Consider the following 12,943-nt stretch of genomic DNA (forward strand, 5'->3'; position numbering starts at 1 on the left):
ACTGTGGGCTAGTGCACAATGCACCATTGCCTTGTCACCATCCATTCATTCCTCATTTTCCCAAAACCTGTGCTACTCAGTTCACGGTGAGGAGGAACTACAAAGTGAAATGTGGCACATTCTGAAAAGTGCACTGGTCTTCTAGACAATAACGGGTGGGCCTCATGAGATGAAGCCTGTGCATCCCAGGTCCCAGGCACATGTGCTCATCCCAGTCATGTTGGATACAGTTTAGTCAGCTTGTGTTGGTGTGGATACCAGGTCTTTGAGCTGTCACACTGACAGCCTGGTACAGGACACATAAAGTATCATGCAGTGATCTCTTGGACCTTGGCCCAGATGATCCTAGAAAACTTTTTAGCCCAGACCTGACCCATCTCTTTTTCAAGCAAGGAGAGGATTGCCTCTTCCAGGGTTCTGCATGATGTTTGCATATCAATAACTCAGAGAGAATCCAGTAAAGCTATTGCCATGTAGCTACACATCTGGAGTTAGTACACAGTCTACTGAGTAGTTCTTCAACATACTCCGATACAGAGCACATTTGATTCACTTTCCTGGGTTGACCCCAGGTCCTGGGGAGGCTGATGGAGAACTCATTCAAATGCTCTGGGTGTGCACTGGTATTTTCACCCTGGTCTCCTTAACAGGGTATATACTGTAAAGTGCAGGTCCAGGGTTTCCAGCATACATTAAAACTCCCTTACTCCAAGAGATTCAGCCTGGGAAATGGCTTAGGCACCATGGGTCAGCCCTACTAAGAGTGCTGGAGAAACCATAGTCATTGCTGCCTGGGCCTGGGCAAGGCTGACCAAGGCAGATGTGAAGTTCTCTGCTGAGCCCTGTCCTACCGCACCTTCACATAAACTGCCCAACTGTCCTTGTCCCAGAGTTGTTTGATTGCCCAACAGGAAGTAGTTCTGTAAAATTAGGACATCTCGCCCCAGGAGATCCTTAAATAGGAGAAGTCCTATGCTGCATGTGTGTGGTGCCTGCTGCTCCGGGAGGCCTGGGTCAGAGGACTGCTGCCTGCCCCTCTCTGCTCATTCCATACAGCCTGTAAGTACTCTGTGGTGGTGATGGTTTTGTCATTGCAGCCCAGCATCAACCTGACCCCTCAAGGTAAGGCTTACAGTGGTGGAACCCAAGCCTGTAGAGCCCGTGCTGTTCTCCTACTGTGGGCCTCTGGTGGGTGCTGGAGACAGGAGCCGCCAGGTGGGCTAATAGAGAATCTCAAGAAGTTTGTCCAAACATACATATTTTACTTGCCCAGTGGACACAACAGCAGCTTCTTCAAGAGATCTTTTATTTCACAGAATGTCCATTCAGGATCTTTGTGATTTTCCTACCAGGTTGTATGCTTTTGGCTATTGAGTTCTTTAAATTAGTTCTGTACTTTGCATGTTAACTTTCATCAGAGGTGTGGATTGCAAATACTTTACACCTGTCCCTAGGTTGCTCACCCCCACTCACTTGGAATCCTGCTCTCCCCTCCTCCAGGTGCCTCCCAGCCATGAGGACCCTCGCTCTGCTTGCTGCCATTCTCCTGGTGGCCCTGCAGGCCCAGGCTGAGCACGTTTCAGTGAGCATCGATGAAGTCGTAGACCAGCAGCCCCCACAGGCAGAGGATCAGGACGTGGCCATCTACGTTAAAGAGCATGAGAGCTCCGCTCTTGAAGCTTTAGGTGAGAGATGCAGCACGGCAGAGCTGCACAGACTCAGGGGAGGAGCGGGACACGGGCCCTGGGACAGCCTGGGAGAGCAACGGAGATGATTCCACATAACCTCCCAGACCCACAATTTCTCAACTGCAAAGTGAGCATGGCAAGCCCAATGAATCTGGCACGTTCTGCAAAGACTCCTGAATGTGAGAGATGTGTGTGGTATTCTCTAGGTTTAAACATGGACAGACTCATTACTGATTTGTCTGTATCTAAATGTGCAGAATTCTTGGAGAGGAGCATATTGAATACAGTCTATAAGAGGAGGTTTAGAATCTGGAGGCAGGAGCAAGGCTGTGCTCAGATGCGTGTGTGATGGGGCCAGAGCACACAGAAGTGAAGACACTGAGAATGAGTCTCGGGTTCTGTGGGACCAGCCCTTGCTGTGGCTATTTATTGTCTGTGCTGGCAGCTCTACAGCAGCCAACCTAATGAGCCTACTCACCACATGAGTAGCTTCTGTAGCGTACCCTTGCCACCCTGTATGACTCCCATGTTCAATGCTTGATGGGCCCCCTCTGTCCACAGGTGTAAAGGCAGGTGTGGTCTGTGCGTGCAGACGAGCCCTCTGTTTGCCTCGGGAACGTCGTGCTGGGTTCTGCAGAATCCGTGGAAGAATCCACCCACTCTGCTGCCGCCGCTAAGCATGAAAAGCAGAAAAAAAAGCAAGTTCCTTATTTGCCTTGAAACCTCAAGTGAACATGTTTTGACTACTGAGCCTTCCCCATCCTTTCCTATCCTAGTAAAGTGCTTGTAATGAATGCTGTTAAGTGTGTGCTCCTTTGATGCTCAGGTGTGTGTTATTCCAGACTCCTAAAGTGCAAGTCCCAAAACTCTTCTAAGTAAAACTCTGGTGCCAAATTCGAGGCTGAACTGAGTTGAACTCTGGCTTCAGGCAGAAAGTGATCAGAAAGCCCCAATCTGGTTCTGCTCTCTCTACTGACCTCTATTTTGTCTTCCGTCAGTCTACATTCAGATGAGCTCCACTCCCAAAGACATTCCCCAAGTGTAAGGCTTAGCAATTCTTACCAGTTTATGTTCATGAAAAACCACCATCCTCTAACTCAAACTGTCGTAGTTATACTGAAAAGATTCTGGTTAATTATATGACTTTTAATGTCTTTGATGATTCAGCTCCACTGATTAGAACAGGTTATTGGCCATGAGGAGAAAAATAGCACGGGAGCATCACACTGTGATCAATTTGTGTCTATATTTTCCACTCCTTCTAGTAAATGCTACCTTTCATACACAGAATGCACACTCACCATTCCTTCACTGCGCTTTGTGACATGGGCTCCTAATTAAATTTAAGATGATGGGAACCAATTACTTTCGATAAAATACAGCTTCAAAAGGACACCCAGGAAATTAAAGAGACAGAGAGTTCTGTAAGCAACCTGGGGTTCCTGTTGTAGTCACCGGTTTCTGAGGTTCTGATGCCAAACACCATGCACATCTGTAAGTTAGGGCGAAAATGCAGATCTGAGCAAAGTTCAGAGGATGCACAGTCTGCCCTGGAACAGCCACAGCACATCCCTGCTGCTACACCTCCATGCCACTCCAAGAATGCATGAAGAAGACTGCCTTCTTCCCAACCTGTCTTCTGTTCCATCCCAAGAAGTCATGGTCACTGACAAGCACGTGTCTGTGAAGCCCCAAGTGAACATCAGTGTGGGACATCCTTGTCCTTTCCTCCTCCTGGCCTCTCTTTTCTCCACAAGAAACTCACTAACCTTCAGACACTAATGCATCATTTCTGAAAAACACCCATCAGGATGTGACCACAAAGTCCTTTGGAGGAATCCTACACTGAGCCCCAGAATTATTGTATTTACTCTTTATCTAGGACTTCCTATTTGTGATTCTGCACTACATGCTTGGGAAAAGAATATGTTAGCAGCACCCTTCTTATTATCTCAAGAAGTCTATGAGTGATGGAAAGACTACAGTTTGCACAGAAAGGCACATTTTATAGTGTATCATTCAGTCATCATTCTTGACTAAAACACTCTGCTGCGCCGATACACCGGTGTGATAAGTAGCACCAACAACACATGCTGAGACCCCAGGAGAAGGGAGCTGGTCTTCTCCATGCCCACTCCCCCTTGAGCCTGGGGTGTGTCACAGCCCCAGATGGAACATGTGTGTGTGAGAAGCCAGCACAGGATTCCTGCAGCCCTGGGAGACACTCTGTGGCTGGGGATGAATTCACAATCCAGATTCCTCAGAGAGGTCAGAGTCAGTCTGTGGTTCTGTCCCAGAAATGAACCAGTTCTTCCTCCTTGTGTAGCTGGTGAATCTCAAACACTGGGATTTGTAGTGAGGTCCAGGAAGCCTGTCTTGAGTTCCTCTAACTGCCACTGATTTGAAGTTTTGCTGTCTTTAATCAGTTCTCTCTATTGTCCTAAACCATCATCTGGTCTCTCTGACTTGATTGCAGAGCATCCGCCCAAAACTCAGTGCATCTGGCTCTATCACCCAGTTCCTGGGGTCTTGGCAAAAGCTCACCTTGACACAAATGGTGGTGATCATCATCCCATTTTTCTCTTTACTTTTCTAAATAAATGTCACAGTCTAGACATCTTAATTTTTTGGGCAGTATCACAAAAATACCATATACCATGAAATTTAAACTACACAAATTCATTTCTCACAGCTAGGCAGGCTGGAGAGTCCATGATGAGCTGTGGCAGATACTGATGGTGGCTGAGGACAAGCAGCATACTGGGCCTTTCTTGGACAGCAATCCATCCCACTCGTGGGGGCCCTGATTGTACCCTCATCTGCACTGGTGTGCACAGCCATGTCAGAGATCTGGCCCAAAGAAGGGAGATTAATTCCTGCTGGGTGGCTCTGGGCCAGGTTTTCTGGTCATTCAGAGATATGGGCCAGTGCTGGGGCTGTGTGTTGGACATCAGTGGCAATGGTGCTCCTGCCCACAGGAACCAGGACTGTGAGGCAAGGAGGCAGCTCCACTCCTAAGCATCCTGCCTCATGAAGACTGCTCTGAGCCCCTGGTTCCTAAAACCTTTGGATGTAGTATGCAGACTGGTGGAAATGGAGCCATTCGTGGCAAGGAGATACTGTATATTTCATATAAATTTCTTTGGTAATTTTATTAGAAAAATATATGCACAGGGGCCAGCGCTGCGGCACAGTGGGTTAACGCCCTGGCCTGAAGCACCAGCATCCCATAAGGGCACTGGTTCTAGTCCCGGCTGTTCCTCTCCTGATCCAGCTCTCTGCTATGGCCTGGGAAAGCAGTAGAAGATGGTCCAAGTCCTCAGGCCCCTGCATCCACACGGGAGATCTGGAAGAAGCTCTTGGCTCCTGGATCCTGGCTCATGGGTTCAGATCAGCACAGCTCCAGCCATTGTGACCATCTGGAAAGTAAACCAGCGCATGGAAGACCTCTCTCTCTGTCTCTACCTCTCCCTGTAACTCTGTCTTTCAAATAAATAAAATACATCTTTAAAAAAGAGGAAAAAATATATGCACAATGCAAATTGAAATACTGATAATAATGTTAAAAATTGGTTACTTATATATCTCATATGTTAAATTACCTCATAATATATATATTAATATTCATATTGTATACCATATATAATTGTGTGTAGTTTTTATATTTCTATATTAGTTCATAGGCACAATATAAATATATAAATAGAGGTCATGTGTTAATAAAAATATGATATTCAATTACGTGTTGGATATGTAATTCAATATTAATAAAACATAAGATACTACCTAAAATAACTACTACTTCCTATATATATAATTCAGGTTTAATTGCTTGTAATTCTTTCATTTAGAAATTTCTCCAGATCTAGGAAGCTGAATACACTTCTAAAGAGAACCAAAGAAGCCAGAGGTGCACCTGAAGGAAGAGACACTGGAGACTGAGGTCCTCACTAGCTGTCCGAGGTCAGCTCAGAGAGGCCCTGCCCACCTGAGAGGGGCCTGCACCCTCAGCCCAAGCGTGGCAGTCTTGGGAGTCCCCAGATCCCAGAGTTTCAGTCTCACTCTGGCTGCCCTCCTCCCCCGCTTCCTCACCAAGAGGACCTGCTCTGATCCTGCCCTAGTAACCTCCATCCTCACTCCCACCTCCACCTAGAGAGGATCCCTTCTCTGTCCCCTGATCTCCTTAGTGCAAGGCCCTGGATCTGGTTTCCCTGGTCAGGAAAAGGAAACTCTGCTAAGATATGGAAAGTTAGAAAACTTCTGTTATTAATCTGAGTACAAACTTAAGCTCAAACCCGACAGATAAAAATTGATGGGTTTGCTCACTGTCCAGTTGTCAAATCTCATCACACGTGTTTACACTTGCAATGATACATGTGAATGCTCACAAACTGTTTCACTTTATGGTTCTTGTTAAATCACTTTCAAGTTATTAATTTGATTTTAGTAAAAATAAATAGTCTCCTACATTACCTGAATGCTGAAATGATAACACGAGATTGTGCTGTTTTGATAAACTCAAAGCATTGTAACCTGAAAAGTTCAAACATCTTTTGTGGATAACTTTCGTTTTTCCTTAGAACACCAGCTTTGGGAATAATTCTGTAATAGCTGCACCTCTGGATCAGAGGAGCCGCTCAGCGAATTTGATTCTTCAGAGCAGGTGAGCCACCTGCTGGCCATGACGTGTTACTGTAGAGTAGTCTGCTCAAATATGGTGGACTCCCTGGTCTGTCTTGAATTGAGAACACACAGAGAGGGTGCACTCTTGGCCTGAAAAGACAGCATTCCCACAGAAACTCTGAGTGTTTGCTCCTGTGAGGGCTTAGACATGGGGATGGGGGTGATGTTAATAAGAGAAAGAGAGTGACCCGAGTTTAAGATCCTCATTACTGCAGATCATCTTGGAAGTCATTAACTCCTCAGGGACTGCAAGGCCTGATGGCTAACGTGAGGGGTTGTACTGATCTTGTGTTTCACTTGTTCATGCAAAACAGGATCCGAGAGCATTGAGCCCTTCACACCAGGGCTTGGACTTCAGTCCCTGCAAGTATGTGAGTATGGGGCAGGGAAAGGAGAGGAGGGAGAGAGGGAAACCATGAAACTCCCTAGTTGTCCTCCACACACTTGGAGGTTCTACTAACCTAGAATTCCCATGTGCACTGCTTGTTCCATCAGATTGCTGGGGTCAATGAATAGTTCATGTTACAGTGAAACACTGGTGAGCCTTCCCCTTCTCCCTGTGCCTTGGTAGTGATCAGTGGCCATGAGTGTTATATCCTCTCTTCTATTCCATTCAGAGCAGTCTGGTAAGGTAAACCATATAAAGCCAGATTAATCCTTTAGTCCAAGATGTTCAAATACATGAAAAGATATTTCCCTCATAGAAAGCTCAGAGTATCTAGGAAATACTCATAGGGGAAAATTTCCTCGTGACAGTGTTACTGTCTTCTCCATGAGTAAATGGAGCCAGGTCATAACTGTAGGTCACAATGGAATGCAGAATGTTAGCTGTGGGGGACAAGGTTAAGCAGAAACTTTCATGGGGGTTATAATATCACCTCACATTTGGGCAAATTCAAATAAAATTTCAAGTAAATATGAAATGCAGCCATTAGTGCACTAATGAGTGCAGTTAAAGAGTACCTTCAGAAGTGGCCATAGAGAGTTCCAGAATTCTTTCATTCTGTGTACATATCAGCAGTGGGATTCAGGAAAAACCTTATGCCATCACTTTTCTGAGGCCCTGGGAGAAGAAGACTCTGCCCTGGATCATGTGGTCCATGAACAGTCAAGTGTCTTCTAGATCAGAAGTTTCAGTAGAACACACTCACTGCAACCCATCCCACCAAGATTGTTATTCAGCATATCTGAGTGAGATTGGAGATTTCATATTTCTAGCATATTTCCCTAGTGTCACAAAAATTTCTGCTCCAAAGATCAGCCTTTGATTGTGGAGGTAACGTTGCTCCAACATATCTGCCTATAGCAGCAAGAACAGGTCTGAGGTCCATAACTCCCTCAATGCCGGCTCCCTGGCTCATTCCTGAGTGACCCTCCCTGTTAAGGTCCTCCCTTCTTCTTAAGATTCTTAGGACTTGGATATACTCTCAAATTAGAAGTCCATATTGCAGCACCCTACACTAAGCCCTCTTATCCTTCAAGCTTTGCCACTCAGCTGCCCTCTAAACTCCATTATTCAACATCTTCAAGCCTCTGTTCTCTTCAACCACTTGTTCCCATTTAATTATCCAGATCTGTCTCTTAAGCCTTCAAATTCAGACCCGTATCACTTAAATAATTAAACAGAAGAATCTTTTGTTCTTTTTCCTACACACTGTCTCATCTTCCCTGATAAGTGCCAAGCCTACATCAGTCAGCCTCATGTTGTTTTCACTATCATGTTAATGCTGGAGAAAATCCCAATAACCTGAAAAAAAAACAACCTATGCAGAGCTAAGCTCTTTGCCCCACAGGGTAATCCTTCAAAAACTATTGCTTTACTTTTGCATTCTCCAAAGGGAAACAAAATTACATCATATATTATGGACTCCAGAGAAACTAAAAATATGCTTACTTCACTTTCATGAAATGTGAAATTGAGGGAGCATTTTATGGTTGATAATTATTTAAACAGTTAATAATTTCACGTTTTGATTAAGAAATCGCCACTCTTTCCCACAGTGGCTGTACTAACTTACATTCCCACCAACAGTGTATGAATGCTCCCCTTTCTCCACTTGCTCACCTGCGTTTGTTATTCTGAGTTTGGGATTTTAGCCATTCTGATGGGGGTCAGGTGAAACCTCATTGTGGTTTTGATTTGCATTTCCCTGATGGATAACAATGCTGAGCATTTTTCATATATTTTTTGGCCATTTGTATTTGGAATTTGAACTAAGCACAGGTAGAAGGTAGTTCATCATTCTCACCTACCCTCCAGTAACATATGTACCCTCAATGTGCAGTGACATTTGTTGTACTTCAGAAATAAAATGAGAAGTTCTGCCCCATTTCATGAATATTATGGAGAAGCTGAAATTTACATACAAAAAAGAAATATTTTAAAGCTTCTCCAATATTGTGAAAATACCAGGGGCACTTACAGGTGTGTAATTAACCAACACAAAACATACTGGCTTAAAACAACACACTTTACCTTCCTCCACACAGCATCAATGGGAGAGATTCTGCCCTCCAATGAATGGATCTCGCAGACTATTCTAAGTCATTGGAATGCTCAGACCCCACAGCACAGAATGAGTAGCCCTCTGATAAACTGGAACCCACTTGGATGCCACCAGCTTAACCCACAAGAGTGTTGGTGTAGATGAAACCAACTCACCATGGAACTCCAGTCCAAAAGTTCATTAAGGAAAATTGTTGTTTCACCAAAACCAGAGACATCAATGAATCTTACACTCACTACAAGCATACCCTTGCTATTGCCAACCAGACAGACATTGGCAAGCCCAAAACTCATTCACAGAACCCCTGTCCCTGGCAGTGCTGCCTCCCTTAGCTCATGCTCTCTGCATCCCTCACAGATGACCCAGAGATTGGCACTTTGCTGAGATCCCCAGTCACCTTACTTGTAGCAGAGTTAGCTCTAATCCCACTGCAAGGGAACCACAAGAACAAGTCAGTTTGTGAGCCTTCCCTGTGAGTTTTGCAAAACTGTGGACTTCCTTCCCCAAAAACTCCCTGTCTCCTATCTGGTGGAGAAAACCTGACGGTTGCAATGTGTGCTGTGGGCAAAGATGCTGTGCCCACTACAGCTTCTGTTGCCCACTGGAGGTTAACACAACCACGGACTTTCCCCATGTGCTCACACCACCACTTCTAGTATCTTCTCAAGCAGCCTCCAGGTCTCTACAGGTGACCACTAAATCCCTAGATCCTAACACCAACACCTGCCTCTTGTTCCAAACAAATACCTCAATTTGCCCATTTGCTGGACTGAGACTGTGCCCACTTCTGCTAGTGCTGAAATTGATTAGTTCACCAAACATGGACTCACTGTCCCCATAGGATGAGGTCCTGCCCCAGAGATTTGGCACAGCCACCACTGTTACAAGCCTTGAGACACCTCACATCTCCTTGGCTTGGAGGTGGACACTTTGTTTCTCATACAGTTGCTCCCAATCCTTCACAGATGATACCTCCCAAATCCATAAAGACCAGAGCCATCCTGAGTCTCTGTCTTTGTGCAGAAGATGGCGTGACCATCCTGGTGACCACATTGACTGTGGGCTAGTGCACAATGCACCATTGCCTTGTCACCATCCATTCATTCCTCGTTTTCCCAAAACCTGTGCTACTCAGTTCACGGTGAGGCGGAACTAGAAAGTGAAATGTGGCACATTGTGAAAAGTGCACTGGTTGCCCTAGGATTTGTCCTCCAGATAACAAAGGGTCGGCCTCATGAGATGAAGCCTGTGCATCCCAGGTCCCAGGCACACGTGTTCATCCCAGTCATGTTGGATACAGGTCAGTCGTCTTGTGTTGGTGTGGATACCAGGTCTTTGAGCTGTCACACTGACAGCCTGGTACAGGAGACATAAAGTATCATGCAGTAATCTCTTGGACCTTGGCCCAGATGATCCTAGAAAACTTTTTAGCCCAGACCTGACCCATCTCTTTTTTAAGCAGGAGGTGCTTGCCTCCTCTAGGGTGCTGCATGCTGTCTGCACATCCATAACTCAGAGAGAATCCAGTAAAGCTATTGCCATGTAGCTACACATCTGGAGGTAGTACACAGTCTACTGAGTAGTTCTTCAACATACTCCGATACAGAGCACATTTGATTCACTTTCCTGGGTTGACCCCAGGTCCTGGGGAGGCTGATGGAGAACTCATTCAAATGCTCTGGGTGTGCACTGGTATTTTCACCCTAGTCTCCTAAACAAGGAATGTCCTATAAAGTGCAGGTCCAGGGTTTCCAGCATACATTAAAACTCCCTTGCTCCAAGAGATTCAACCTGGGAAATGGCTTAGGCACCACGGGTCAGCCCTACTAAGAGTGCTGGAGAAACCATAGTCATTGCTGCCTGGGCCTGGGCAAGGCTGAGCAAGGCAGATGTGAAGTTCTCTGAAGAGTCCTGTCCTCCCCCAGCCAACTGTCCCTACCCAAGAACTGTTTGATTGCCCAACAGGAAGTAGTCTAGCTAAATTAGGACTTCTTGCCCCTGGAGATCCTTAAATAGGAGAAGTCCTGTGCTGCATGTGTGTGGTGTCAGTTGCTCCAGGAGGCCTGGGTCAGAGGACTTCTGTCTGCCCTTCTCTGCTCATCCCGCATAGCCTGAGGATCTGTAAGTACTGAAAAGCTATTGACACTCACCCTATGTGGTGAAGGTTTTGTCATTGCAGCCCAGCATCAACCTGACCCCTCAAGGTAAGGCTTTTAGTGGTGGAACTCAAGCATGCAGAGGCCCTGTTGTGCTCCACTGTGTGGGCCTCTGGTGGGTGCTGGAGACAGGAGCCGCCAGGTGGGCTAATAGAGAATCTCAAGAAGTTTGTCCAAACATACATATTTTACTTGAGACAACAGAAGTTTCTTCAAGAGGTGTGTGTGTGTGTGTGTGTGTGCGTGTGTGTGTGTGTGTTTTGATAAAATGTCCATTCAGGATCTTTGTGATTTTCCTACCAGGTTGTATGCTTTTGGCTATTGAGTTCTTTAAATTAGTTCTGTACTTTGCATGTGAACTTTCATCAGAGGTGTGGATTGCAAATACTTTACACCTGTCCCTAGGTTGCTCACCCCCACTCACTTGGAATCCTGCTCTCCCCTCCTCCAGGTGCCTCCCAGCCATGAGGACCCTCGCTCTGCTTGCTGCCATTCTCCTGGTGGCCCTGCAGGCCCAGGCTGAGCACATTTCAGTGAGCATCGATGAAGTCGTAGACCAGCAGCCCCCACAGGCAGAGGATCAGGACGTGGCCATCTACGTTAAAGAGCATGAGAGCTCCGCTCTTGAAGCTTTAGGTGAGAGATGCAGCACGGCAGAGCTGCACAGACTCAGGGGAGGAGCGGGACACGGGCCCTGGGACAGCCTGGGAGAGCAACGGAGATGATTCCACATAACCTCCCAGACCCACAATTTCTCAACTGCTAAGTGAGCATGGCAAGCCCAATGAATCTGGCACGTTCTGCAAAGACTCCTGAATGTGAGAGATGTGTGTGGTATTCTCTAGGTTTAAACATGGACAGACTCATTACTGATTTGTCTGTATCTAAATGTGCAGAATTCTTGGAGAGGAGCATATTGAATACAGTCTATAAGAGGAGGTTTAGAATCTGGAGGCAGGAGCAAGGCTGTGCTCAGATGCGTGTGTGATGGGGCCAGAGCACACAGGAGTGAAGACTGAGAATGAGTCTCGGGTTCTGTGGGACCAGCCCTTGCTGTGGCTATTTATTGTCTGTGCTGGCAGCTCTACAGCAGCCAACCTAATGAGCCTACTCACCACATGAGTAGCTTCTGCAGCGTACCCTTGCCACCCTGTATGACTCCCATGTTCAATGCTTGATGGGCCCCCTCTGTCCGCAGGTGTAAAGGCAGGTGTGGTCTGTGCGTGCAGACGAGCCCTCTGTTTGCCTCTGGAACGTCGTGCTGGGTTCTGCAGAATCCGTGGAAGAATCCACCCACTCTGCTGCCGCCGCTAAGCATGAAAAGCAGAAAAAAAAGCAAGTTCCTTATTTGCCTTGAAACCTCAAGTGAACATGTTTTGACTACTGAGCCTTCCCCATCCTTTCCTATCCTAGTAAAGTGCTTGTAATGAATGCTGTTAAGTGTGTGCTCCTTTGATGCTCAGGTGTGTGTTACTCCAGACTCCTAAAGTACAAGTCCCAAAACTCTTCTAAATAAAACTCTGGTGCCAAATTCGAGGCTGAACTGAGTTGAACTCTGGCTTCAGGCAGAAAGTGATCAGAAAGCCCCAATCTGGTTCTGCTCTCTCTACTGACCTCTATTTTGTCTTCCGTCAGTCTACATTCAGATGAGCTCCACTCCCAAAGACATTCCCCAAGTGTAAGGCTGAGAAATTCTTACCAGTTAATGTTCATGAAAAACCACCTTCCTCTAATCCAAAGTGTTGAAATTCTGTTGTAAATATTCTAGTTAATTATATCCCTCTTAATGTTATGGGTGATCCAGCTCCACTGAAATATTAGCTCAGATTAGAACAGATGATTAACAATGAGGATAAAAAATCACAGGAGGATCATACTGAGATAAATTCTTATTCATAAATACTAGCAA

General features: G+C 46.0%; 2 protein-coding genes across 2 annotated transcripts; both read left to right on the forward strand.

The window, feature by feature from the left end:
- Window positions 1-985: 985 nt before the first annotated feature.
- Window positions 986-2,482, forward strand: MCP-1 (macrophage cationic peptide 1). Its single transcript, NM_001171015.2, has 3 exons — window positions 986-1,059; window positions 1,501-1,685; window positions 2,250-2,482. Exons 2-3 carry the CDS (start codon window positions 1,514-1,516, stop codon window positions 2,363-2,365), a joined length of 288 nt encoding a protein of 95 aa, NP_001164486.1. The 5' UTR covers window positions 986-1,059; window positions 1,501-1,513; the 3' UTR covers window positions 2,366-2,482.
- Window positions 2,483-10,936: 8,454 nt separating this feature from the next.
- MCP2 (macrophage cationic peptide 2) lies at window positions 10,937-12,465 on the forward strand. Its single transcript, NM_001171013.2, has 3 exons — window positions 10,937-10,999; window positions 11,486-11,670; window positions 12,233-12,465. The coding sequence occupies exons 2-3, from the start codon at window positions 11,499-11,501 to the stop codon at window positions 12,346-12,348; spliced, it is 288 nt and encodes a 95-aa protein (NP_001164484.1). The 5' UTR covers window positions 10,937-10,999; window positions 11,486-11,498; the 3' UTR covers window positions 12,349-12,465.
- Window positions 12,466-12,943: the final 478 nt, after the last annotated feature.

This window comes from Oryctolagus cuniculus, chromosome 8 (assembly GCF_051225735.1).
Source record: "Oryctolagus cuniculus isolate XC-2025 breed Fujian yellow rabbit chromosome 8, ASM5122573v1, whole genome shotgun sequence".
NCBI lineage: Eukaryota > Metazoa > Chordata > Mammalia > Lagomorpha > Leporidae > Oryctolagus > Oryctolagus cuniculus.